Here is a 27,704-nt window from a genome sequence, read left to right on the forward strand (position 1 = left end):
AAGTCCTGACAGTTAGGCTTAGGAACATAAAACACAAACATCCTATCACTTTACCAAACTGAATGATGAGATACGGTGGCATGCTGACATCCATAACAGAGGGGGGTGTGTGTGTGTGTGTGTGTGTGTGCATACACTAATAATTAGGTTGCAAACTACAGTTGACAGAACCATGTGTGCTCACCATGGGTACTCAGTGGCCACCTCACAAACAGTAGTTCATGCTCAAAAGCAATGCTGCTACTGTAGTGATTGCTTTTCAATATAAAGAGGACAGATTGAAATTTTTATGTATGACTTCAACACTGGCCACAAATAAAGATATTTTTTGGTGGCAGCTGCTGGTTATGAGCAAGAAAGTCCTTGCTCCAGGCTTTTTCTCTCTTAGAGACAAAATGTGACCTGATACAGAATTGACAGGAGGATGTTGGAATAAAGAAAGAAGGGAGAAATCCTGTCCAGGTGAAGTGATATGGTGTCAGATGCTGCCTATTCATCAGACGTAATACAAATGCTAGGTCTTTTGAGGTAACGCAAGATGTCCCTGAGGTTAGATTTTCACTGTGTAGAAATTTTTCTTCACCATGAGACTGAAAAATGATGAGAAATACAGAAACCTTTTAAAGTCCTTTGCCCTTATAAACAATAATACTACTTTAGAAATGTCTTGGTAGAAACATTGCCTGTCACTATGATAATTCCATAGGGAAATGATAAATTATAGAGTAGCATTATATCAGAAACCAGGAATTTTAGTTTTGAGAATAGAAAACTCTTTTTATTTTCACATGTGCTCATAAACCAGTAACGAAAGTGAAATGCAATTTAAAATTTCATATCCATATATAAAAGCTAAAATATACTCCATCTGAAAGTTTCACCTCACATGCTCTCCTTGGTCCTGTGACTGCTGTTGACACACATTTTGTGAACAAATTTGTCTATCATTCATACTCCATAAGAAAAATATCACCTTCTTGTATTTTTCAGCTACTCTTACACAGGAGAAAATATAAGTATTGTGGTATACAAACTAAACTGTCCAATATCAGTAATACCCTCTGGGGATTTTATAGGGATTTTTGGTGGCTCAGATGGTAAGGAATCTGCCTGCAATGTGGGAGACCCGGGTTTGATCCCTGGGTTGGGAAGATTCACTGGAGAAGGAAATGGCAACACACTCCAATATTTTTGCCTGGGGGTTTTATGTACAGTGTGCAAATGTTACCACATTTGATGTCGCTGTCACCTTAGAGCAAGGAATATAGAGATTTATCAAGTTTTCTTTCCATTGTTAGTTACAATTACTTATGTATGTTCGCTCACCAAGTCACATCAGTTATATCCTACTCTGTGCAACCCTGTGGACTGAAGCCTGCCAGGCTCCTCTGTCCATGGGATTCTCCAGACAAGAATACTGAAGTGGGTGGCCATGCCCTCCTCCAGGGGAGCTTCCTGACCCATGGATCGAAGCCACATGTCTTACATCTAGCTGCATTGGCAAGCGGGTTCTTTACCACTAGTGCCTTATGTATAACGTTCTTTTTTATCAATAAGACATTTTAAATCAATCATAGTATGTTCTCAACAAATGACGAAAAATATTTTATGGAAAGATTGAGAATCCTGGAATTGGCATGATACATGGTCATGTTCTCCCTCCAGTTCATTATATTTTTTCTGCCATTACTTGATTGAAGGAAAACAACAATTATCTGACACTTTCAAACCTGTCTTACTTTTTATCACCTATCCTTTCTTTCTTTGACACTAACAGGCTTAATTATATCTAATTATATAATTTCCTGCTAAAGGGAAAAATGTATATATGTATAAAAGTGAGTAAATTTAGACATAAGGAGAAAACAATCTAGAAATTGTATTTGTAGACTTTTATAAGAGAAGTGATAGAATAAAGAGTAACTTTACGCTATTCACAGAGAAACAACTAGATGTGCATCTCCCCAGAGCAGTGACAGTTAACTGCTCTGCATGAAAAGCCAAAAATTACCAGGGAGTGAAGTTCACATGTATGTTTACTTACATATCTGTTTTTTGACATTATGCCCTTGTCTGGCAATCAGTGCTGCTCAGATTTGAGGGGAACCATCATTTTACTTTCAGTAGAATAAAACTCACTTCTGGAGGAAATTACTTGCTAAGAGTAGAAAAATCTTTTAAAGTAACCCAATGAGTCCTAAGACATCACTGTTGCTTTTGAGCAACATGATATGGAGATGCCTTGAAGTCAAAGTACATGTATGCAAGAATATAGCACCTTGGATGTAAAGAAATCCTGTCCATGGAAGATGGCACTGGCCTCCTAGACTTCCTGCCTAAGAAGTTACATCCACCTGGGACTAAGTTCCCTTATCTATGGACGGAAGGTCTTGGGCTCCTGTACTTATTCTTGAAATTTTGTGATATTTCATTTATTATCATCAGTGTATTACTAGATCCAATGAAGTTTCTTTTGAACTTGAGAAAAGTTCATGAAGAAAAGAAATAGTAACAAGTGATGTGGCTTCTGAACTCCAGACCTTCATTGCTGAAGACTGTTTTGGGATTCTTTCTTACTCATCCTTTTGTATGTTATCACCTCAGAAACTCATAAAGTCACCTCATTTATACAACTTCCCTCCAGTTTCTCAACTAAAAGAGAGCCTAAGACAAGAATCACTTATTTTAAATCACTCATTTAATTTTAATTTAATTATTTTAATGTGCCCTGTTTTATTTATCTTCAAGTGAGTAGCATAGCCATATTCAAGCAGCTTTTGCTTTCTTTTAGAGTAAAAAAAAAGAAAAAAAGACTGCCATCAGCCAATTGCCTTTATTCATAAAACTTACGGATACTAAAATTAGGGTAGCTTTATAGGAGCTGAACTTTTGCCAAAAGCATTGTTTTTTCAAACAAGTTTTCAACGACTGATTTTCAAAGTAATTAACTTTCTTTCTTCTCTTAACTTTATTTTCCTAGCCAAAAAAACAAGAAGAAGAAGAAGGCACAACAGATACGGCAACATCCTCATCCAACAACCATGAGAAGGACAGTGGAGTGGGGCGCACAGATGAAAGCTTGCGGAATGACGAGAGCTCAGAGCAGGAGAATGCAACCGAGGATCCCAATGGCACATCTCTGAAAAGCAAAAGAGAGCTGGGGCAGAGCCAAGACACCCTGGGAAGCATTGAACTTCAGTGCAATGAAAGTTTTGTGTCTGGTGAATACATTGACTCAGACTGTATTGGCAACCAAGATGAGGAGTGTGAAAGATTTCGGCAGCTCTTGGAGCTCAAATGCAAGATAAGGAAGCATGGGGAGTATGACCTGTATTATTCAAGCAGCACAATAGAATGCAATCAGGGAGGACGAGAGGGAGTGGAGCACGAACTACAGTTGCTTAATGAAGAACTGAGAAACATTGAACTTGAGTGCCAAACTATCATGCAGGCTCACAGGCTCCAGAAAGTGACAGACCAGTATGGAGATATCTGGGCATTGCATGATGGAGGATTCCGAAGTTATAACACCAGCATAGATACCCAGAGGGGAAAACTAGATGACATCCTTGAACACCCAGAAAAGTCAGACAAAGACAGTTCAAGTGCTTACAACACAGCTGAAAGTTGCAGAAGCACTCCACTCACTGTCGACCGTTCCCCTGACAGTTCCCTTCCAAGAGTGATCAGCCTCACCAATAAGAAAAACCTGAGAAGCACAATGGCAGCCAACCAGTCCTCTTCTGGACAGAGCACTAAAGAATCAACCTGCACCAAAGCCAAAACCTCTGAACAAGGCTGTGTCATTGAAGGCAAAGAGAAGACTTCAGAAAGCAGCAAGCTTTCTGATCCAGAGAAGACCAGCAGTGAACACATCCCTTATCTCTCTCCTTACCACAGCTCCTCCTATAGATATGCAAACATCCCAGCACATGCTAGGCATTATCAAAGCTACATGCAGTTAATTCAACAGAAGTCCGCAGTCGAGTACGCTCAGAGTCAGCTCAGCTTGGTGAGCGTGTGCAAGGAGTCTCAGAAGTGCTCAGAACCCAAGATGGAATGGAAGGTGAAAATCAGGAGCGACGGGACGCGGTACATCACCAAGAGACCCGTGCGGGACCGCATTCTAAAGGAGCGTGCCTTAAAGATCAAGGAGGAGCGGAGTGGCATGACCACGGACGATGACACCATGAGCGAGATGAAGATGGGGCGCTACTGGAGCAAAGAGGAGAGGAAACAGCACTTGGTGCGGGCCAAGGAGCAGCGGCGCCGCCGAGAGTTCATGATGCGGAGCCGGCTGGAGTGTCTCAAGGAGAGTCCCCAGAGCGGCAGTGAGGGCAAGAAGGAGGTCAACATCATTGAACTGAGTCACAAAAAGATGATGAAGAAAAGAAACAAGAAAATTTTGGACAACTGGATGACAATCCAAGAACTGATGACCCATGGGGCCAAGTCCCCTGATGGTACACAAGTTCCTAATGCCTTTTTGTCTGTCACCACAGTATGACCCAATGGATGGAATGCAGCTGATTTTCAGAGGGTGCTACCAGTTTGGGTAGAGGATGCTTGCCTCGTTCAATGTGGCATTTTTATATATATTTTGTGACTCTTTACAGTTTAAATTTTTTGTAAGCAAAAATACCTGCTAATTTTTCATTTGGTTTTCATATATTGGTACTTCTTTTTGGCTGAGATTTCTTTCTTTGACTTGTGATATATTCATACTACTCATTTATATATAAAAACAAGCAAAAGGAAAGAAAACAAAAAAACTTGCACAAAAATACTGAGGAGCCAATTAATTTCCTATTTTAATGTACCTATTATAGATCTGGATTTATTTCTGTAGTTTGCTTATTTTCAACTTTAATAACAACTCAATGCCAAAATATTTCTATGCTTGCTTCTTGACTAATACATATGAAATCAAACCTGATGATAAATCATGTGCCACATCCTGTTTTACACATAAAAATCACCTCTTTTTAACATCCTGTTGTACATTTAACACATAAATGGCCATTATCTTTGTCTCAGTAAAGTGTAGGTGGACAATCTTCCTGTGGTATGTAGTGACACTGTTTATGTAGTTAGATAGTTGTGGTAATTGTGACAATAAAAGAGAAATAAATTATTGATTACCCCTGAGAAAAGCTATCAAGGAGTGTTCTATTTCCATTGTTCCCTGTGGTTACCAGATATAAATTAGTTATATATGTATACTCTTTAGAAGACTCCTAATTGTGAATTCTAAAATGTGTACATTTTCTATCCCATTTTTCAATAAATTGTCCTGAAATACTTCCCATAGATCATTGTGTCCCATATTCTTACCAAGATTAAGTTATGTAGAGCATCTAAGAGTTGCTGTCTAAGCATTCAGTAAATGCTCTCCTTGACTGCTACCCATGTAAAGAAAATCCAAGAACAATTTAAGGGATGATATGGAGACAGAGGATCAGTAAGTAGCTGAGACTGTTTGTAAGGACAGCTCAAACTGCCATAATGACATAATATAGGCTGTGTGGCTTAAATAACAGGAATTTCTCATAGTTCTTGAGGCTGGAAACTCAACATCAAGGCACCAACCAATTCAGCTCCTGATGAGGGCTCTCTTCCTGTTTTGTAAATGGCCTCCTTGCTTTGTCCTCACATGGTAGAGAAAGAGAGGAAGCTGTTTGGTGTAACTTCTTTTAAGGACACTAATCCCATCATGAGGATCTCGCCCTCATGACCTCATTTACCACCCACAGGCCCCATTTTCAGCTACCATCACATTAGGACTTAGAGCTTCAACATATGGATTTGTCAGGGGAGAGGTAGTTCAGACCACAGCACCATGAGCATTTGTTTAGTTCATCTTTTGGAAAGAGATTCTTGGAAACTATCTTTTCAATAATTTTCAGCCTACTCAATTACAGATGCCTTGTTAAAAAGTGAGATTGTTAGATTATCAGATAAGATATTTGAGTCTAGCTTTTCATCATACACATATCAACTATATCATATGTCAATCATGTTGCCTTCAAAGTGAAAGACCAGACAAATGTGTGTGTGAATTTAATCAAATTTTCATTCAACCCAAGAGACTGTTGTAACATAACAGAGACACAACATCTAAACATCTTTGAAGCTACTTTCCTGTTTAAAAACCTATAATGGCTCCTTGCTATCTCTTAAATCAAACTCTGATGCCCCAGCCTTATTTTCAAAGTTCTCCACTAACTTGCCCACCTTGCCTCCTGTGCCTCCTCTTTAGGTTTTCTCTGAGTTGTTCTGGCTTCTGAGCAGCCTGGCCATTTTCACTGAAGTTATCTGATGTTATTTACCCATCTGGAGTTTCTGTGCCAAATCCTACACCTCTCTTAGAGAGTAATCACATGTACATTTTCTCTTTGGAGCCTGTTTTGATCACACTGGGTTTTCTCTGCATTTTGACATACACTATGATGCACTTGCAATTTATGTTACCTTGAAGATTTTATCCTTCCATTATTTGGATCACATACACAGAACTTATTGTCTCCCTGCACAGATCTAAAGTTCATGGAGTCTGGCGCTTGAGTCACCTTCTTTGTAAATCTCTTATAGGATGTCATTTAAACAATAACAAATGTTAGTTGAGTTAAATTATTTTATTCACTTATCTCACGTATTGGTCCTTCTGTTACTATTTTCCTTACTCGTCTACCCATCTGAGTTCTTACCTTTTAAAGGGCTATTACATAGATGGAAAGAAATAAATCTTATTTACATATAATAAAAAGCTGGTCTCAAAAATTTTAAGATAGTGATAGTAATAGCAACTTAAGTCAACTGAAAATTTCATCACTGCTAACTTTAATCCAATCAATGAAACTATTCAGTGTACCTAAAGCTAAATTTTGATCAGATGGTTTTAAATAAGAATGCCTCTCTATCTTAAAAACTCAGTTTCTTCCTGATCTAATGCCTATGGTTATTGTTTATCCTCTTGATACAAGTGGGTTTAAATATTCATTGAATTCAAATTACTCCTATAGATAAATGAGTTTGGAACCAATATGTAGATATTTTCCAGAAGAAATATGTACACATCTTACAGAATGCAGTGTTTCCAAAGTTACCAGCTTAATTTTATTTTTATTAAGGCCAAGTGTGCTTGCCAATTTTTTAAAACTGTGATGTTAGTGTTTTTCATGTCTGTGTTTATACAGTTCTACAAATGGAGAAATGTCTTTTTCAAAAATCAGTGAAAATCTGAGAAGTGTTATGTTTTATCTTTCTACATAACATATCCTTGTGCTAAGCATGTTTTTTTCTAGTAAATGAATAATAAACCTGCTGCTCAACAAAGAAAAATAATTGACTATATGTGAAATATTTTATTTTAGTTCAAAAGACGTATGTGAATGTGAAGAGGAAAAAATACTTTACTTGGGCTTACCTTTGAAATTCCATATTTTCTAAAGACAGAAATTGGTGTTAGGATCCATATGTGAATGACCTAAGGAGAGGGAAATGATGTATTCTCTATGGGCATTTCTTCACTGTGTGTCATGAAGAAGGCTATTGTCACTGCGTTATTTTGTGCAGACTGGACCTTTAGGAGCACACAGCATGGCTTCCTCTAACCTAACCTTTCCATAACTACATACTGATTTAATCCATGTCTTGTTGCTGTGTCTAAATCTTCCATCTAAACATATTTTTATGCCTCCAATGAGCTGGTACTCTCTGCTTCAAATTATTTTGTGATGGTGCCACTCTTTGCTGGTCTGTCACACTTACCGCCTGAGACTTCTCGAATTTCTGTTTTATCTGGTAAGTGACAAAGCAGTGTGAATTTTCTTTTTTAAATATGTCAGGTTGTCTTCAATACCCTTACCCAGTCATCTTTTGGTATATACTGTCTCTGTCTCCTGCCTAATTACCTCGACAGATTTGGATTGGTTCTCCCTGGACACTTTTCCCAGTCTCCCTAACTTGTGGCAGCAACACTAGGCCTCCTAAATATTACTTTCCTCACTTTGCTTAAATATCTTCAGAAATCTTTTCCTGAGTACAGGATAAAATCTGAATGCCTGAGATATTCATCAAGGACTTTATATAATTTAACCTCAACTTTTTTTCCATCTGATCTCACACTTCTCTCCAGAAAGAATTTCTAACTCAGACCTCAAGAAATCTGTGTCTTATGGAGTGGTGGTAGCTTAGTCACTAAGTTATGTCCAACTTTTGCCACCTCATGGACTGTATCCTGCCAGGCTCCTCTGTCCATGGAATTTTCCAGGCAAGAATACTAGAGTGGGTTGCCATTTCCTACTCCAGGGGATCTTCCCGACCCAGGGATCAAAGTCACATCTCTTGTGTCTCCTGCATTGGCAAGTAGATTCTCTACCAACTGCACCACTTGGAAAGATGCACCTACATATTAATATTTTTCCAACTTTAATTAAAATTTAATGAAATTTTATTTTCTATTTATTTGTACTCTGCTATTTAGTTGATTTCCATTATTTTTATTTGTATGAACAATTATGGATTGGTATGATAAAATTCATAGTAGCACAATAATAATTATTAAATAATTTCTATTAATTTTCAATGAATTGAATACTGCAATAGGTTCACTGACAAATTCACTTCTTAAAAAATAAAGTAAAAAAAATATTCCCAGAAAATAATTTTCCACTTACCTGAAGTCTATGTTCTCTTTCCAGTTTCTCATCATTATTTTCCAAAATGTAAATTTTTGGAACTTTATTAAAAAGATTTAAAATCTAGGTAAAACAAACCATTTGCTTCTGTAAACATGCATGAAGTGGCTTCAGAATGTCGATGAATAATGACAACAGGAAACCGCTGACAAGATAATTGACCAAATCAGTCCTTATTAATAAAAGAATATTTTGAGTTTTTTTTTTAATTCTCTTTTATTTCCATTTTCCACTCAAGTATGCTACCTTTTTCAACAGGACTGGTTTATACTGGAACAGGTTTATAAGGAGTCTCCTTGTAGAACTGAGTTAATGGTCCCATGAAGCTGATTATTTGAGGATGTTTTGTGTTACTTCTAATGTCCCACTCTGCTTCTGCTTTAGTCAGACAGGACTCCCCACAGTTTGTCTAACATGCCTCTCTCATTTTCAAGGCCACTCTGCATGTGGTGTTCTGCATGTTAAATAAACCCTCTCCTTTCTCTTTGTCAACATTTTGCCATCTCTCCAGGGGATTTTCCCTAACTCTTGCTAACAGCCACTCATTTCTGAACACTCAAAGAAGGTACTGTCTTATCACTCCCTTGGCTTTCCACCCAATAGTGTCTAATATTTTTTCCATAATGTGTCTCTTATGATTCAAGTTTGTTGTGCAGTTAGTAATCATTGCCACATATATCCTTCTGGAATTTCTTCTGTTTCACCAAAAAACAGCTGCTCAGGATTTTGAGTGCCTTGCATGTTTTACATGCCCTAGTCAACTGTTGTGTTATAACAAGTACTGCTCCTGAGTTCACTGGCCAATTATAAATTAGGGTCCCATTTAGTACTCAGTATCCTACCTCCCAGCTCTGCCGTTTACTAGGTTCATATTCTTAATAAAGTTGGTTACGCTTGCTGCTGCTCATTAGAGGGAGATAATTATAGCCTTTTTCATAAATTGGGAATCAACTGAGCTAATACATATAAAGAAGCTAGATGAGTGTGGGCACAGAGTAGACACTCAGTAGATATTAGAGCTTATTTTTATTTTCTGATGAGTTGTTGTTCAGTATTTTAGTCCTGTCTGACTCTTTAAGACCCCATGAATTGCAACAGACCAGGCTCTTCTGTCCTTCATTATTTCCCTGAGTTTGCTTAAACCCATGTCTACTGAGTAGGTAATGCCATCCAACCATATCATCTTCTGTAACCCTTTCTCCCTTTGTCCTTAATCTTTCCCCACATCAGGGTCTTTTCCAAAGAGTTGGCTCTTCATATCAGGTAGCCAAAATATTGGGTCTTCAGCTACAGCTGAAGTGCTAGATATTCAATTCTAAAATATGTTTGAATAAACAATTTAATAAGCCATATACTTATTCAGCTTTACCTCTTTGATGGTGATCAGAATAGATTAGATGAGATCCAACTTCTCAACACATCTTGGAAAATCTGTGAAATACTCTGTGAAGCAAATTGTAATCAAATATTTCCAGAAACTAGCTCTACCCTGATGTTCTCATTATGGTAGGATCAGTGAGTATAGTATAGATTTCTATTTTTTTTCCACTTTATTTAGCCCTACTTCATTATTGAAACAGAATGTTAATCAGAAAATCAATCAGATGGAGAACACGAAACAATAGAGATGGACAAAACAGTCAAAAGAAGGAAACATATTTGGAGCCTACAATGTTCACTGTGTTAAATACTTTACACGGATCATTAGTAAACTTCTTGACTTAAGAAGATGAAATGTGAGTATGTGAAAAGTAATCTAACTTTATAGAGCAGTCAGTGTAGAGTGAGAAACACAAGAAGTTTAAGGGGAATGGAGAGTTACGGCTTAATGCCACCTTTGAAAAGCCTTCCCTGGTCTCACAGCCTTGAGACTCAAGTAATGGTTCACCCTAAGGATCAGTTAAATTCAGTTCAATTCAGTCGCTCAGTCCTGTCCAACTGTTTGCGACCCCATGAGTCACAGAACGCCAGGCCTCCCTGTCCATCACCAACTCCCAGAGTTCACTCAGACTCACGTCCATCGAGTCAGTGATGCCATCCAGCCATCTCATCCTCTGTCATCCCCTTCTCCTCCTGCCCCCAATCCCTCCCAGCATCAGAGTCTTTTCCAATGAGTCAACTCTTCGCATGAGGTGGACAAAGTACTGGAGTTTCAGCTTTAGCATCATTCCTTCCAAAGAAATCCCAGGGCTGATCTCCTTCAGAATGGACTGGTTGGATCTCCTTGCAGTCCAAGGGACTCTCAAGAGTCTTCTCCAACACCACAGTTCAAAAGCATCAATTCTTCGGTGCTCAGCCTTCTGCACAGTCCAACTCTCACATCCATACATGACCACAGGAAAAACCACAGCCTTGACTAGATGGACCTTTGTTGACAAAGTAATGTCTCTGCTTTTCAATATGCTGTCTAGGTTGGTCGTAACTTTCCTTCCAAGGAGTAAATGTCTTTTAATTTCATGGCTGCAATCACCATTGGCAGTGATTTTGGAGCCCAAAAAAATAAAGTCTGACACTGTTTCCACTGTTTCCCCATCTATTTCCCATGAAGTGATGGGAACAGATGCCATGATCTTCGTTTTCTGAATGTTGAGCTTTAAGCCAACTTTTTCACTCTCCACTTTCATCAAGAGGCTTTTGAGTTCCTCTTCACTTTCTGCCATAAGGGTGGTGTCATCTGCATATCTGAGGTTATTGATATTTCTTCCGGCAATCTTGATTCCAGCTTGTGCTTCTTCCAGCCCAGCATTTCTCATGATGTACTCTGCATATAAGTTAAATAAGGAGGGTGACAATATACAGCCTTGACGCACTCCTTTTCCTATTTGGAACCAGTCTGTTGTTCCATGTCCAGTTCTAACTGTTGCTTCCTGACCTGCATACAGATTTCTCAAGAGGCAGGTCAGGTGGTCTGGTATTCCCATCTCTTGAAGAATTTTCCACAGTTTATTGTGATCCACACAGTCAAAGGCTTTGGCATAGTCAATAAAGCAGAAATAGATGTTTTTCTGGAACTCTCTTGCTTTTTCCATGATCCAGCGGATGTTGGCAATTTGATCTCTGGTTCCTCTGCCTTTTCTAAAACCAGCTTGAACATCAGGAAGTTCAAAGGTCACGTATTGCTGAAGCCTGTCTTGGAGAATGTTGAGCATTACTTTACTAGCGTGTGAGATGAATACAATTGTGCGGTAGTTTGAACATTCTTTGGCATTGCCTTTCTTTGGTATTGGAATGAAAACTGACCTTTTCCAGTCCTGAGGCCACTGCTGAGTTTTCCAAATTTGCTGGCATATTGAGTGCAGCACTTTCACAGCATCATCTTTCAGGATTTGAAATAGCTCAACTGGAATGCCATCACCTCCACTAGCTTTGTTCGTAGTGATGCTTTCTAAGGCCCACTTGACTTCACATTCCAGGATGTTTGGCTCTAGGTCAGTGATCACATCATCGTGATTATCTGGGTCATGAAGATCTTTTTTGTACAGTTCTTTGGTGCATGCTTGCCACCTCTTCTTAATATCTTCTGTTTCTGTTAGGTCCACACCATTTCTGTCCTTTATTGAGCCCATCTTTGCATGAAATGTTCCCTTGGTATCTCTAATTTTCTTGAAGAAATCTCTAGTCTTTCCCATTCTGTTGTTTTCCTCTATTTCTTTGCACTGATCGCTGAGGAAGGCTTTCTTATCTCTTCTTGCTATTCTTTTGAACTCTACATTCAGATGCTTATATCTCTCCTTTTCTTCTTTGCTTTTCGCTTCTCTTCTTTTCACAGCTATTTGTAAGGCCTCCTCAGACAGCCATTTTTCTTTTTTGCATTTCTTTTCCCTGGGGATGATCTTGATCCCTGTCTCCTGTACAATGTCACGAACCTCATTCCATAGTTCATCAGGCACTCTATCTATCAGATCTAGGCCCTTAAATCTATTTCTCACTTCCACTGTATAATCATAAGGGATTTGATTTAGGTCATATCTGAATGGTCTAGTGGTTTTCCCTACTTTCTTCAATTTAAGTCTGAATTTGGTAATAGGGAGTTCATGATCTGAGCCACAGTCAGCTCCTGGTCTTGTTTTTGTTGACTATAGTATAGAGCTTCTCCATCTTTGGCTGCAAAAAATATAATGAATCTGATTTTGGTGTTGACCATCTGGTGATGTCCATGTGCAGAGTCTTCTCTTGTGTTGTTGGAAGAGGGTGTTTGCTATGACCAGTGCATTTTCTTGGCAAAACTCTATTAGTCTTTGCCCTGTTCCATTCCGTATTCCAAGGCCAAATTTGCCTGTTACTCCAGGTGTTTCTTGACTTCCTACTTTTGCATTCCAGTCCCCTATCATGAAAAGGACATCTTTTCTGGGTGTTAGTTCTAAAAGGTCTTGTAGGTCTTCATAGAACCGTTCAACTTCAGCTTCTTCAGCATTACTGGTTGGGGCATAGACTTGGATTACGGTGATATTGAATGGTTTGCCTTGGAAATGAACAGAAATCATTCTGTCGTTTTTGAGATTGCATCCAAGTACTGCATTTCGGACTGGTTTGTTGACTATGATGGCCACTCCATTTCTTCTGAGGGATTCCTGCCCACAGTAGTAGATATAATGGTCATCTGAGTTAAATTCACCCATTCCAGTCCCTTTTATTTGCTGATTCCTAGAATGTCGACATTCACTCTTGCCATCTCTTGTTTGACCACTTCCAATTTGCCTTCATTCATGGACCTGACATTCCAGGTTCCTATGCAATATTGCTCTTTACAGCATCGGACCTTGCTTCTATCACCAGTCACATCCACAGCTGGGTGTTGTTTTTGCTTTGGCTCCATCCCTTCATTCTTTCTGGAGTTATTTCTCCACTGATCTCCAGTAGCATATTGGGCACCTACTAACCTGGGGAGTTCCTCTTTCTGTATCCTATGATTTTGCCTTTTCATACTGTTCATGGGGTTCTCAAGGCAAGAATACTGAAGTGGTTTGCCATTCCCTTCTCCAGTGGAGCACATTCTGTCAGATCTCTCCACCATGACCCGCCCGTCTTGGGTTGCCCCACGGGCATGACTTAGTTTCATTGAGTTAGAAAAGGCTGTGGTCCTAGTGTGATTAGATTGACTAGTTTCCTTTGAGTACGGTTTCAGTGTGTCTGCCCTCTGATGCCCTCTTGCAACACCTACGTCTTACATGGGTTTCTCTTACCTTGGGCATGGGGTATCTATTTACGGCTGCTCCAGCAAAGTGCAGCCGCTGCTCCTGACCTTGGATGAGGGGTATCTCCTCACCGCCACCCTTCCTGACCTTCAACGTGGGATAGCTCCTCTAGGCCCTCCTGGGCTGGTGCAGCCACCGCTTCCTGGACATGGGGTTGCTCCTCCCGGCCTCCTGACCTCAGACGGCGGGTAGCTCCTCTTGGCTGCTGCCCCTGACTTCGGACTTGGGTAGCTCTTCACCGTTCCTGTGCTGTAGCAGCCTGGCATTCTCGGCCACTGCCCCTGACTTCAGACGTGGGGTAACTCCTCTTGGCCGCCGCCCTTCGGGCATGGGGTCCTCCCGGCTTCTGCCCCTGACCTCGGACATATTATGATAAGCAAGTTATATATCTTCTTTGAATCTCCATTTTCTCATCTCAGTTCAGTTGCTCCATCATATCTATTTGCGACCTCATGAACTGCCGCACGCCAGGCCTCCCTGTCCATCACCAACTTCCAGAGTTTACCCAAACTCATGTCCATTGAGTTGGTGATGCCATCTGACCATCTCATCCTCTGTAATCCCCTTCTCCTCCTGCCTTCAATCTTTCCCAACATAAGGGTCTTTTCAAATGAATCAGATCTTCACATCAGGTAGCCAAAATATTGGAGTTTCAGCTTCAACATCAGTCCTTCCAATGAACGCCCAGGACTGGTCTCCTTTAGGATGGACTGGTTGGCTCTCCTTGCAGTCCAAGGGACTCTCAAGAGTCTTCTCCAACATCACAGTTCAAAAGCATCAATTCTTCGGCGCTCAGCCTTCTTCACAGTTCAACTCTCACATCCATACATGACCACAGGAAAAACCATAGCCTTGACTAGATGGACCTTTGTTGACAAAGTAATGTCTCTGCTTTTCAATATGCTGTCTAGGTTGGTCATAACTTTCCTTCCAAGGAGTAAGCGTCTTTTAGTTTCATGGCTTTAGGCACCATCTGCAGTGATTTTGGAGCCCCCAAAAATAAAGTCAGCCTCTGTTTCCAATGTTTCCCCATTGAAATAAGTGCTTTCACACACACATTTTATTTCTAACATTCTAAAAATTGGCAATAAATAATGAAACATTATATTCCAAATTTACTACATGTAAAAGAATGAAATTAGAACACTTCCTAACACCATACCCAAAGATAAATTCAAAATGGATTTAAGACCTAAATGTAAGACCAGAAACTATAAAACTCTTAGAGGAAAACATAGGCAGAACACTTGATGACGTAAATCAAAGCAAGATCCTCTATGACCCGCCTCCTAGAGTAAAGGAAATAAAAACAAAAGTAAACAAGTGGGACCTGATTAAACTTAAAAGCTTTTGCATAGCAAAGGAAACCATAAGGAAGGTGTAAAGACAACCCTCAGAGTGGGAGAACCTAATAGTAAATGAAATAAGTGACAAAGTGACAAATAAGTGACAAAATTTCCACAGTTCATTGTGATCCATACAATCAAAGGCTTTGGCCTAATTTGGAGAATTTTTAGCATTCCTTAGTTAGCGTGTGAGATGAGTGTAATTGTACAATAGTTTGAACATTCTTTGGCATTGCCTTTGAGTTTGGAATGAAAACTGACCTTTTCCAGTCCTATGGTCACTGCCGAGTTTTCTAAATTTGCTGACATATTGAATGCAGCACTTTCACAGAATCATCTTTTAGGACTTGAAATAGCTCAACTGGAATTCCATTACCTCCACTAGCTTTGTTTGTGGTGATGCTTCCTAAGGCCCGCTTAATTTCACATTCCAGGATGTCTGGCTCTAGGTGAGTGATTACACCATCATGGTTATCTGAGTCATTAAGATCTTTTTTGTGTAGTTCTTTTCTGTATTCTTGCCACCTCTTCTTACTATCTTCTGCATCTATTAGGTCCATACTGTTTCTGTCCTTTACTGTGCCTGTCTTTGCATGAAATGTTCCCTTGGTATCTCTAATTTTCTTGAAGAGTTCTCTAATCTTTCCCATTCTATTATTTTCCTCCATTTCTTTGCACTGACCACTTAGGAAGGCTTTGCCCTCTCCCCATGCTATTCTTTGGAACTCTGCATTCAGATGGATACATCTTTCCTTTTCTCCTTTGCCTTTAGCGTCTCTTCTTTTCTCAGCTGTTTGTAAAGCCTCCTCAGACAACAATTTTGCCTTTTTGCAATTCTTTTTTCTTGGGGATGGTCTTGATCACCGCCTCCTGTCCAATGTCACAAGCCTCTGTCCATAATTCTTTAGGCACTCTGTCTCTCAGATCTAATCCCTTGAATCTATTTGTTCACTTCCACTGTATAATCATAAGGGATTTGATTTAGGTCTAGTTTACCAATCATTAGACCTAAATGATCTATTGGTTTTACATACTTTCTTCAATTTAAGTCTGAATTTTGCAATAAGGAGTTCATGATCTGAGTGACAGTCGGCTCCTGGTCTTGTGTTTGTTGACTGTATAGAGCTTCTACATCTTTGGCTGCAATGAATATAATCAACCTGATTTTGGTATTTTTGGTGATGTCCATGTGTAGAGTCATCTCTTGTGTTGTTGGAAGAGAATGTTTGCTCTGACCAGTGTGTTCTTTTGGCAAAACTCTATTAACCTTTGTCCTGCTTCATTTTGTACTCCAAACCCAAATTTGCCTGTTCCTCCAGGGAGAAGGCAATGGCAACCCACTCCAGTACCCTTGCCTGGAGAAGCCCAGGGACAGGGGAGCCTGGTGGGCTGCCATCTATGGGGTCACACAGAGTCGGACACGACTGAAGCGACTTAGCAGCAGCAGCAGCCAGGTATATCTTGACTTCCTACTTTTGCATTCCAGTCTCCTTTGATGAAAAGGGCATTTGTCTGGTATTAGTTTTGGGAGATCTTGTAGGTCATTAGAACCATTCAACTTCAGATTCTTCAGCATTAGTGGTTGGAGCATAGACTTGGATTACTGTGATATTGAATGGTTTGCCTTGGAAATGAATAGAGATCGTTGTGTAATTTTTAGATTGCACTGCATTTCTGCCTTTTTGTTGACTATGTTGAATAATTTTAAAAATTATTTACTAATGATTTATATTTTAAATTTTGTATCAAAGTAGAGAAACATAAAAAAGTCTAAATTCTCACAAAATTGACACGCTTGTATAACCAGTATCCAGGTCTTTGAAATAAAACATTTTTGACCTTCCATAATCCACCTCCCAAGTATTATCCCTCCATCCTTTCCAATTGTAAACCCAATTCAGACTTGTAACACGACATAAAATTTGCCTACTTTAAAGTTTGTAAAAATGGGATTCTACAGTATATATTCTTTGGGTCTGACTTCTTTTACTTAATGATTTTTTTTTCTTGAGGTGTTATATGTACTTGTAGTTTGCTTATTTTTATCACTGTGCAGTATTACGTTGTGAGATGACCACCATTTATACATCTATTGTATAGCTGATGAGCATTTGGCTTGTTTTCAGTTATCGATTATTACATTGAATACTTTGAACATTCTTCTATATGAGGTGGACATATTTTCATTGGGCATATACTTAGAAGTTGAATTAGGGGGTCTTAGATTATGCATGAGTCTTCCCAGGTGATGCTAGTGATAAAGAACCCACCTGCCAATGCAGGAGATGTGAAAGATGCAAAGTCGATCCAAGTGTTTATAAGTTTATATTACCACTAGCAGTATGTAAGAATTCTCAATATTCCTCATAATTACTAATACTTGGTAACTTTTAAAATGGGGCAGAATTTATTTTATTACAGTATTAATTATTCATGCCAACTCTTCACCCATTCATATGTCAATGGATACTTAGGTCATTTCCGTGTTTTGGCTGCTGTCTGCTGTGACTAATACTGCAATAAACATGGTGTGAAGATATCTCTTTGGGATAGTGATTTTTGTTTCCTTCAGCTATATACTTAAAAATGAGATTGCTGAATCATATGATAGTCGTATTTTTTAATTTTTTAGGAACCTCTACTGCTTTCCATAGTGGCTGCAACAATTTCTGTTCCCACCAACAATAGGAGGATTCCGTTTTCCCACATTCTTTGCCAGCACTTATCTCATTTTATAATGAGCCATTCTAACACATGTGAGGTGATATCTCATTCTGATTTTGATTTGCATTTATCTCATGATTAGTTATGTTGATCACTTTATCATGTACTTGTCAGTCCTTCTTATAACTTCTTCTAGAAAAGTGCCTATTCAAGTTCTTTGCCCATTTTAATTATTTTTTACCATTGAGTTATAGTAGTCTTTTATAGGTCACCTCCTGGTACCATGAAAACCCACCCCTAACCACTGCTGATTGGAATAGTAAGTGGACATCTAACCCAAAAGTATCCAAACTTGAGGCAGTTATCTAAGAAGTGACCTAGATTATAAATGTCAAAATAATAGTATTGATCAAGTGAATCAATCAAATTTCAACTGGAGCTTGAGGAGGTCATTGGTTAGTTAGTGACAGATGCTTAAGAAAATAGACACTCAGAGAGAAAAAGAGTCTCCTTAATGGTGAAGAACTAAGGTAAGGAGGTATGCATTCTCAAAGTAGGACAATCTTATGAATGGCTATCCAGTTCTGTTTCCATAAAGCTTGACTATTGCAGTTTATGCTTTTTAGTAATAAGTGGTAATGAATTTTCTTCTGCTTAACATGAAGTCTTACTATGTGATTGAGATTCGTATATACCCTATTTTCATGTGTGATCATACACATGATGGGTGTATGTGACATGACAGGTCATCATTATGTTAACCTAAAGAAGTTTGCTGTCACTGCAAACAAAAGAACCCACCAAAAACAATGCCATTCTAAACCTCTCTGTATAAATATATAGTTATTTTTTTACAAAACCAGATCAGATGATGCAAATGTTCATGTCCTGATTGTTTGATTTATCAGTATGTTTAAAATGTGCATGTGTGTTAAGTTGCTTCAGTTGTGTCCAACTCTTTGTAACCTATGGACTGTATCCCACCAGGTACTTCTGTCCACGGAACTCTCAAGGCAAGAATTCTGGAGTGGGTTGCCATGCCCTCCTCCAGGGTATTTTCCTGACCCAGGGATTGAACTCATGTCATTTGAGTCTCTTGTATTGGCAGAGAGGTTATTTACGACTAGCACCACCTGGTAAGCTCATATTTAAAATAACCACCTATAACAATAATGTTTATATGCAGCACTTTCAGTATTTAGAGTATCCATTATATGACTAAACCATAACATATTTAACAATTGCATTCTCCCTTTCTCTTACTATTTGCTGCTGGTATAATAAATAATGGTTCAGTAAGCACACTTGTTTATACATCAATGTATGTATTCTATGCATGTCTGTACTCTGTATATCTTATGTATGTATTCTATGTATATATTGGGTTATTTCTTTTGGATAAATAATCAGGAGTAAGCCTGCTAGATTAAAGAATATAATCATTTAAAATACTTTTGAATCAAATTCTAAAAATGACCTGCGGAGTGTTTTTAACAATTGTATTCTCAAAAATGATGCATGAGAATAACTACTTGCAAGAAAGGAAATATTCACCTTAGGACCTCACTGCCTCTAAGGAAAATCCCCAGTTGCAGTGACCACACACACCAAGGGAGGCCTACTATTGCACAAGGGATTTGGAGGTGAACAGGTGTATTGAACATAAACATGTTAAGTGGCTAATCAAATTATTAATAATTTAGAGGATGGAAACTTGCTGAAGACACTGCTTTCTAAACACTTTTTGGGAAAAATAGTATGTACTTCCTGGAGGAGTAACCAGATTCTTTCAAATATAAGTCTTGCTTTCCTTACATAGGAAATGTTGAAAGTTCTAGCAAATACTTACTTTCCTTCTGAGATATATTCCTAAGTAGTAGAAGACATAATGAGTCATCGTTAATATATGGATATTTAAATTGTGTAAATAAATATATATGGAAAAATACATGTTTGTATAAACTGTGTGTGAAAAACTGTATATTTTATATATCTAAGAGACAGAGTGATATGATGGAAAGAGTGTTGAACTATTACTCAGAACACTAGACCTAGCTTCCGACACACTTTGTGAACTTGAGCAAATTACTTGACCTTATAGCATGAATAAAATAAAAGAACCAAATAATAGAGTACTTTCTAGCTTTTAAGTTATAAGAAATGAGGTAGTAGTGCATATTAGGAGGTGATTAGAGCTATAAATTCCTTAAGAGGACTCAAAAAATCTTCAGTGATTTAATTTGTGGAACTTATGGCTTCCCTGGTGGCTCAGATGGTAAAGAATCTGTCAGCAATGCAGGAGACCTGGGTTCAGTCCCTGAGTCGGGAAGATCCCTTGGAGGATGAAATGGCAACCCACTCCAGCATTCTTGCCTGGAGAATCGCATAGACAGAGGAGCCTGGCAGGCTACAGCCCATAGGGTCACAAAGAGTTGGACACGACTGACAGATTAACACTTCCCTTTCATGACTTAAATTGTCAGTCTAGGTGATCTGACAACAGCCATATGTGATGAATGACAAAAAGTCAGAAGACTGAGGTTTCACTCTATAGCCCCTAGCAGCACTGGCATTACACAGGCATTGTTAAAAACCCATGACTTCTTAGTGAGGATCCTGCTAAGAAGGCTGAATGAATCCTTGAGTCCACTGTTTGAATTTAGTCCTGAAAGTGTTAAGAAGCACGTAAATAGAAGATCCATTCATCTTCCTCCTAAATGAGAAGTCATATACCGGGAATTAAATTTTTATGCTAGAAGACAAAAAGAGTGACATCATATTTATGATGGCTGGACCTTCTTTGGCAGTAACTGCAGAAAAAATTCAAGTTGGAAGTGAGCAGTCAGCAAGCTCATGAAATTCACTAGAGATCAAAATAGTCCCTTTGGCACTTTTTCCCTCTAATTTTCTGAGGTTATTTAACCTTGCTGCCAATCTCAACTGTGCATAAATATTTTTGTTGCTTTGAAATCACCATCTTAATGGCATATGGATACTATACAATGAGCAATATGAAGTTTATAAATATTCATATCAGTCAAGATGCTGTCACACCTTAGACAGGATAGGATCTTCAAAATTAAAATATAAAAGGGATAATTCCATTTCCCCTCCCCTTTTGTCTTTGACTTCATACTTAAATGAACAGTGAGGATAAAGAAATGGACCCTGAAATTCATATCAAGGTGTAAGAAATTAAAACTAAAGACCAGTTCAACCCGACAGTTTAATTTAGTTCTTTTAAGATCTTTAATACCAAACTTATCAGTTCTCTCTGTTAGGCATTAACTTGTTAAATGAGTCTTAATTATACATAAGCAGATGGAGATTTGAATTAAAATTACCTTACACTCGAGTGGCTTTAGTTCATTATAACATATCTTCCTCTTAATCATTTAGGCAGTCTCATCATCTTTCATATAGAAAGTTATTAAAATATTCCAATTTCCATATTTCTTCAGATACAGCCACTATTAAATGGCAAGTAAGGCACATTAGTAGGTGACTTATACCAGCCAAGAATTGGTGAATTATTCATGTCAGGAACAATTTTTGTGCTTTTCTGTCATCTGTAGCATTTTCTTTTAAATACTTTATATTTACTTGATACGTGGAACCTCACCTCATTTAATTTTAAGTACCAATTTTAATTCCATTCCATTTTCTGAGGGACAATGAAAAAGGACTCCATCAACTTTATTTCATACTTTGGATCATCAGACTCCAGGAAGTCAAGGTATAGGAGCATGTTCCTTGAAAACTCAAAAGCTAATCAGAATTAAGTACCGCCTAACCAAATCAGCCTTCAGATAGACTGCTGCATTCCAACACAGCGTGCACATGAAAAAACTGCAATGTTTAAAATTAATTTAGATGTTGCAAAGTAACAAGAGATGTAACTCAGTAGTAATTTTACTCCTGGAAATAAATATTTCTTGACTGAACAACCAAACCTAAGATTTGTTCTTTTTCAAAGTTTCTAAGAATGTTGAGGTCAGGCTCCACTCAGATATTGTTCTTAAGCTAATAACTCCAGTGTGCCATAAAGCTAACTTAGGCCAAGTACTAGTATTTTCAGTTCAGTTCAGTTCAGTCGCTCAGTTGTGTCTGACTCTTTGTGACCCCATGAATCACAGCACGCCAGGCCTCCCTGTCCATCACCAACTCCTGGAGTTCACCCAGACTCACATCCATCGAGTCAGTGATGCCATCCAGCCATCTCATCCTCTGTCGTCCCCTTTTCCTCCTGCCCCCAATCCCTCCCAGCATCAGAGTCTTTTCCAATGAGTCAACTCTTCGCATGAGGTGGCCAAAGTACTGGAGTTTCAGCTTTAGCATCATTCCTTCCAAAGAACACCCAGCGCTGATCTCCTTTAGAGAGATCAGCCTTTACTAAAACTAGTATTTTAGTATTCCTGAAAGAGAGAAATTACAGCTATCCCCATAGGAACCCTCTTGAAAAACTCCAAATCCCAACACTGTCCTGCCTTCCTTCAGAAGTCGAATTCCCCGTAGGCTGTTATTTTCACCCAGGTATTCAATCCATATCCAGTAACGTTCGCTTCCTGAGACGTCACTGGATTTACAGGCAGCAATGACAGTGGTAGAGAAATCAAACTAGACAGCTGACATGAGTAGAAGGGCCTGAGTCTTGGCTGAGTCATCAAGACAAAAGTGCAGTCTCTTCTGGCATCGCCATATTTTATTTATAAAATGAAGCACAATAACATCCTTAATGTTTGACAAAACTCAATATTCAGCATAACTCCTCCTGCCTGCTTAGCCTGTGTGAGTGAAGACAAATGATTCATCTCAAACCCACAATTAATTTAAAAAGTAGAGTAAGCTGGTTCTGAGTTATGATGAGTTATAGTAGCCTCAAGTGGGATTGCAGTAATACTGTACAGAACAGCAATTCTGAAATTACTCCTTAAATGAAAGAAAACTTTTCTCCAATCAGCAAGCAAGAGTTATGTTAATATTTAATTGCTGCATATTAGCAGTTTGACATCACAGTTTATTTCTGCATGTTTCCATAGGATTGTAAAATAAAAAGTATAGAAACATTTACAGTTTGAAAGCAAACATTGAGCATATGAGATGTGATAGAGGGATTAATTCCATTCTTGAACAGAGCATCTATCTATATTGCTTTTGCTGGGCTTCCCCTGGTGGCTCAGTGGTAAAGAATCTGTCTGCAATGCAGGAGTTGCAGGAGATGCAAGGGTTCAGTACCTGGGTCAGAAAGATCCCCTGGAGGAGGAAATGGCAACCCACTCCAGTATTTTTGCTTGGAGAATCCTATGGACAGAGAGGCCTGAGGGGCTACAGTCCATGGGGTCACAAAGAGTCGGACATGACTGAAGCAACGTAGCATTCCTTTTACCAGCCCTCATGGAAATAAATTATAGAGTTATTTCTTAAACAGGTCTGATTTTTTTTCTTTTTGGATTTTTTTTTATTTCATATACTACTGAATTACTTGAAAAACAAATATATAAATGTAATAAGCATATGTTCTCTCAAAAGCAGTATAGATGGGTCTATAATCTCTAGAATTGGTGAAAACTTTCCAGCCAGAACAGCTCCCTGCCAACGGTGGTGGATTTCAACATGGTCCTTTCTACACCAAAAGCCATACATTGTTTGGGAATCCTCCATCCAGCTCATTCTCTAACTCCAACTAATGAAGTTTTCTGCTTGCTGCCATTGAAAGCTTCACTCAGGTATAATTAAAACTGAGCCAATGACAGCAGTGGCATTTGTCAGAATCATCCAGTGGTTCAAATACCAGTTCTGACAGAAATGTCAACCTGATAGCACTCCCATCTTCCCAGTGCATGTAAGAGAAGAGCAGGAGGACTTTTATTATAAATGCTTGGCTGATAACCTTTTTGAATCCCAGAACACCAAATGCCTCACATGAAATTTCATTATCCCAGAAGAGAATTCAGCTCACAGATGCTCCCTTCCCATGAAGTAAAGCTCAATATAACTCAGTGGGCTTCGCTTGTGTCAGGTCTTTCAGGGAATTTTGAAATGAAAAATAATAACATGTCAGATAGCCATGTGGAAAAGACTGCTCCAGTTGTAGACACATCAACCTCATAAGTGAAATTTTTCTTCTAGTTGAAGCTGTTGTTACTAATCAAATTCCTAGACATACTATTAGATATGAGCTTTGTCTTTTGTTTCAGTGACAAAAGATTACCCAAAACTAGTGAATATACCATCCCGAAAGGGGAAAAGCCACAAAGCCCTGACACAAACCATCACTGATTTTATGATCTATTGTCTCACATAGTTTCTGGAAGTACTCAATGTATGCTTGATGAGTTAAAAAATGAATGAATGAATCAGTGAATGGATCTCACACACATCCTCAGGAAGATAATTTCTAAATCACAAAATGAAAGTGGCCATAGTGAAAAGACAACTTTGTGATTATTATTTTTAGCTGTGAGAAGGATGGATGATGGAAAGAAGTAATTTGTCTTCCTTTTCTTTCTGCTTGAGTTCATGGTATTGAAGACAGGATAAAGTAATAAATATAAAACACTTTTATCAGTCTTATGGCCAAAAAAAAATTTTAAAAAATGTCCACAAGCCAAACAATAACAAATAAGAAATGGTTAAATTAAAACACTAGAGCTATTGCATTTTAAAGAAAGATTTACTATTATACACAGGGAATGAGACATGGGCTTGATCCCTGGGTTGGGAAGATCCACTAGAGGAGAAAATGGCAACTCACTCCAGTATTCTTGCCTGGAGAATCCCATGGACAGGGGAGCCTGGTGGGCTACAATCCATGGGGTCACAGAGTCGGACACGACTAAAGCAACTTAGCACACATACACAGAGAATGTCACGACTGCACATTTTTTTCCACCTTGTGATACGTGTTTTAGTTAAAACACAAGAAAAAGTGCTGTGTTCTATGAAAAAGATTTGTAAGTGTCCACCTTGGCTTATTTAACTTCTGTGCAGAGTACATCATGTGAAATGTTGGGCTGGTTGAGGCTCAAGCTGAAATCAAGATAGCTGGGAAAAATATCAATAACCTCAAATATGCAGGTGAAAACAAGCTAATAGCAGAATGTGAACAGAAACTAAAGAGCCTCTTGATGAAGGTGAAAGAGGAGAGTGAAAAAGTTGGCTTTAAAACTCAACATTTAAAAAACAAAGATTATGGCAGCTGGTCCCATCACCTACCTCATGGCAAAGGGATGCAGAAAAATAGAAACTGTAATAGGCTATATTATCTTGGGCTCCAAAATCACTGTGGACAGCGACTGCAGCTACAAAATTAAAAGATGCCTGCTCCTTGAAAAAAAAGCTATGACACACCTAGACAGCGTATTCAAAAGCAAAGACCTTACTTTGGCAACAAAGGTCCATCTAGTCAAAGCTATGGTTTTTCCAATACTCATGGATGGATGTGAGAGTTGGACCATAAAGCAGGCTGAGCACCAAAGAACTGATACTTTTGAACTGTGGTATTGGAGAAGACTCTTGAGAGTCTCTTGGACTGAAAGGAGATCTAACCAGTCAATCCTAAAGGAAATCAATCATGAGTGTTCATTGGAAGGACTGATGCTGAAGCTGAAGCTCCGATACTTTGGCCACCTGACACGGAGAACAGACTCACTAGAAAAGATCCTGATGCTAGTAAATATTGAAGGCAGGAGGAGAAGGGGATGACAGAGGTTGAGATGGTTGGATGCCATCACCAATTCAACGGACATGAGTTTGAGCAAGCTCTGGGAGATGGTGAAGGACAGGAAAGCCTGGCATGCTGCAGTTCATGGAGTCGGAAAGAGTTGGACATGACTGAGAGACTGAGCAACATAGAATATCCAGAATATCCAAAATTATCTTGAAAAAGAACAAAGCTGGAGGCATCATGCTTCCCAATTTTAAACTATATTACAAAACTGCAGTAATCAAAATAGTATGTTATTGGAACAAAAAGACACATAGATCAATGTAACAAAATAGAAAGCCCAGAAATAAACTCATGCATAGTCAATTGGGGCTTCCCTGATGGCTCAGCAGTAAATAATTTGCCTGCAGAGTGGGAGAGGTCAGAGATCGAGGCTTGATTCTTGTGTTGAGAAGATTCCCTGGAGGAGGAAATGGCAACCCACTCCAGTATTTTTGTCTGAAATATCCTATGGACAGAAGAACCTGGTGGGCTACAGTCCATAAGGTCACAAAGAGTCAGACATAACTGAGAGAGTACATAGTGATTTTGGAGCACAAGAAAATAAAATCTGTCACTGTTTTGATTTTTTTCGCCATGAAGTGATGGGACCAGATGCCACGATCTTGGTTTTTTGAATGTTGAGCTTTAAGCCAGCTTTTTCACTGTCTTCTTTCACCTTCATCAGGAGGCTTTTTAGTTCCTCTTTGCCTTCTACCATTAGGGTAGTCATCATCTTAGTATTTGAGGTTATTGATATTCCTCCCAGCAATCTTGATTCCAGTTTGTGCTTCATCCATCCCAGCATTTCACATGATATACTCTGCATATAAGTTAAATAAGCAGGGTGACAATATACAGCCTTGACCTACTCCTTTCTCAATTTGGCACCAGTCTGTTGTTCCATGTCCAGTTCTAACTCTTGCTTCTTGACCTGCATACAGATTTTTCAGGAGGCAGGTAAGGTGGTTTGGTGTTACCATCTCTAAGAATTTTCCAGTTCGTTGTGATCCACAGAGTCAAAGGCTTTAGTGTAGTCAATGCAGCAGCAATAGATGTTTTTCTGGAATTCCATTGCTTTTCCTATTTCTGTGAAAAATGGCTTTGGAATTTTGATAGGCTCTGCATTAAATCTGTAAGTTGTAAAATACAAGCATTTTAACAAAATTAATTCTTGTAATCAATGAACATGGAATAGCTTTCTATTATTTTTTTTCAAATAATTTTTTTTGCCTTTTTTTCTCTTCTTTTTCTAAGTCCCCTATGATATGATTGTTATTTCACTTGCTTCCCCATAGGTCCTTTAAGCTAGGGACTTTAAGCTAGTCTTAAGGGACCTATGAGAAATTTTAGAATTTTTAAATTTTTTTAAAATTTTGAAGAATTTTTAAAATTCTTTTTGCTGTTTTGTTTGAATGAGTTCCACTGCCCTGTCCTCCATATCACTCATCCATTTTCTTACTTCAGCTGGGGCTTCCCTGCTGGCTCAGAGGTTAAAGCATCTTCCTCCAATGCGGGAGACCCAAGTTTGATCCCTGGGTCAGGACGATTCTTCACCTAGCCTTCTGTTAAACCCGCTTAGTGTCTTTTGCAGTTCAGTTATTTCATTCTTCAGCACTATAACTTCTATTTGACAGTCTCCTATACTTTCTATCAGAGAAGGCAATGGCACCCCACTCCAGTACTCTTGCCTGGAAAATTCCATGGACGGAGGAGCCTGATAGGCTGCAGTCCATGGGGTCGCTGAGGGTTGGACACGACTGAGTGACGTCACTTTCACTTTTCACTTTCATGCATTGGAGAAGGAAATGGCAACCCACTTCAGTGTTCTTGCCTGGAGAATCCCAGGGATGGGGGAGCCTGGTGGGCTGTCGTCTATAGGGTCGCACAGAGTCGGACACGACTAAAGTGACTTAGCAGTAGCAGTATATTTTCTATGTCTTTGTCAAAGTTCTTTGTTCATCCCTTTTTCTTCTGAGTTCAGGAAGCATCTTTATACCTACTGCTTTGAACTCTTTATTGGGTATATTGTTTTTATCTCCATTTCATTAAATGTTTTTCTTGCTCTTTTTTTTGGAACATTCCTCTGTTTCTT

At 38.8% G+C, this 27,704-nt stretch overlaps 1 protein-coding gene across 2 annotated transcripts in view; it reads left to right on the forward strand.

Annotated features, from left to right (window-relative positions):
* The window catches only part of PDZRN4 (PDZ domain containing ring finger 4), a 430,067-nt gene extending 422,778 nt beyond the window's left edge, over nucleotides 1-7,289 (forward strand). For both annotated transcript variants that reach the window (XM_055580837.1, XM_055580846.1), the window contains one exon: nucleotides 2,981-7,289. In XM_055580837.1, coding sequence (XP_055436812.1) covers nucleotides 2,981-4,507 — 1,527 coding nt within the window. In that variant the 3' untranslated portion in view covers nucleotides 4,508-7,289. The remainder of the gene's footprint in view (nucleotides 1-2,980) is intronic.
* Nucleotides 7,290-27,704: the final 20,415 nt, after the last annotated feature.

This window comes from Bubalus kerabau, chromosome 1 (assembly GCF_029407905.1).
Source record: "Bubalus kerabau isolate K-KA32 ecotype Philippines breed swamp buffalo chromosome 1, PCC_UOA_SB_1v2, whole genome shotgun sequence".
Lineage (NCBI taxonomy): Eukaryota > Metazoa > Chordata > Mammalia > Artiodactyla > Bovidae > Bubalus > Bubalus kerabau.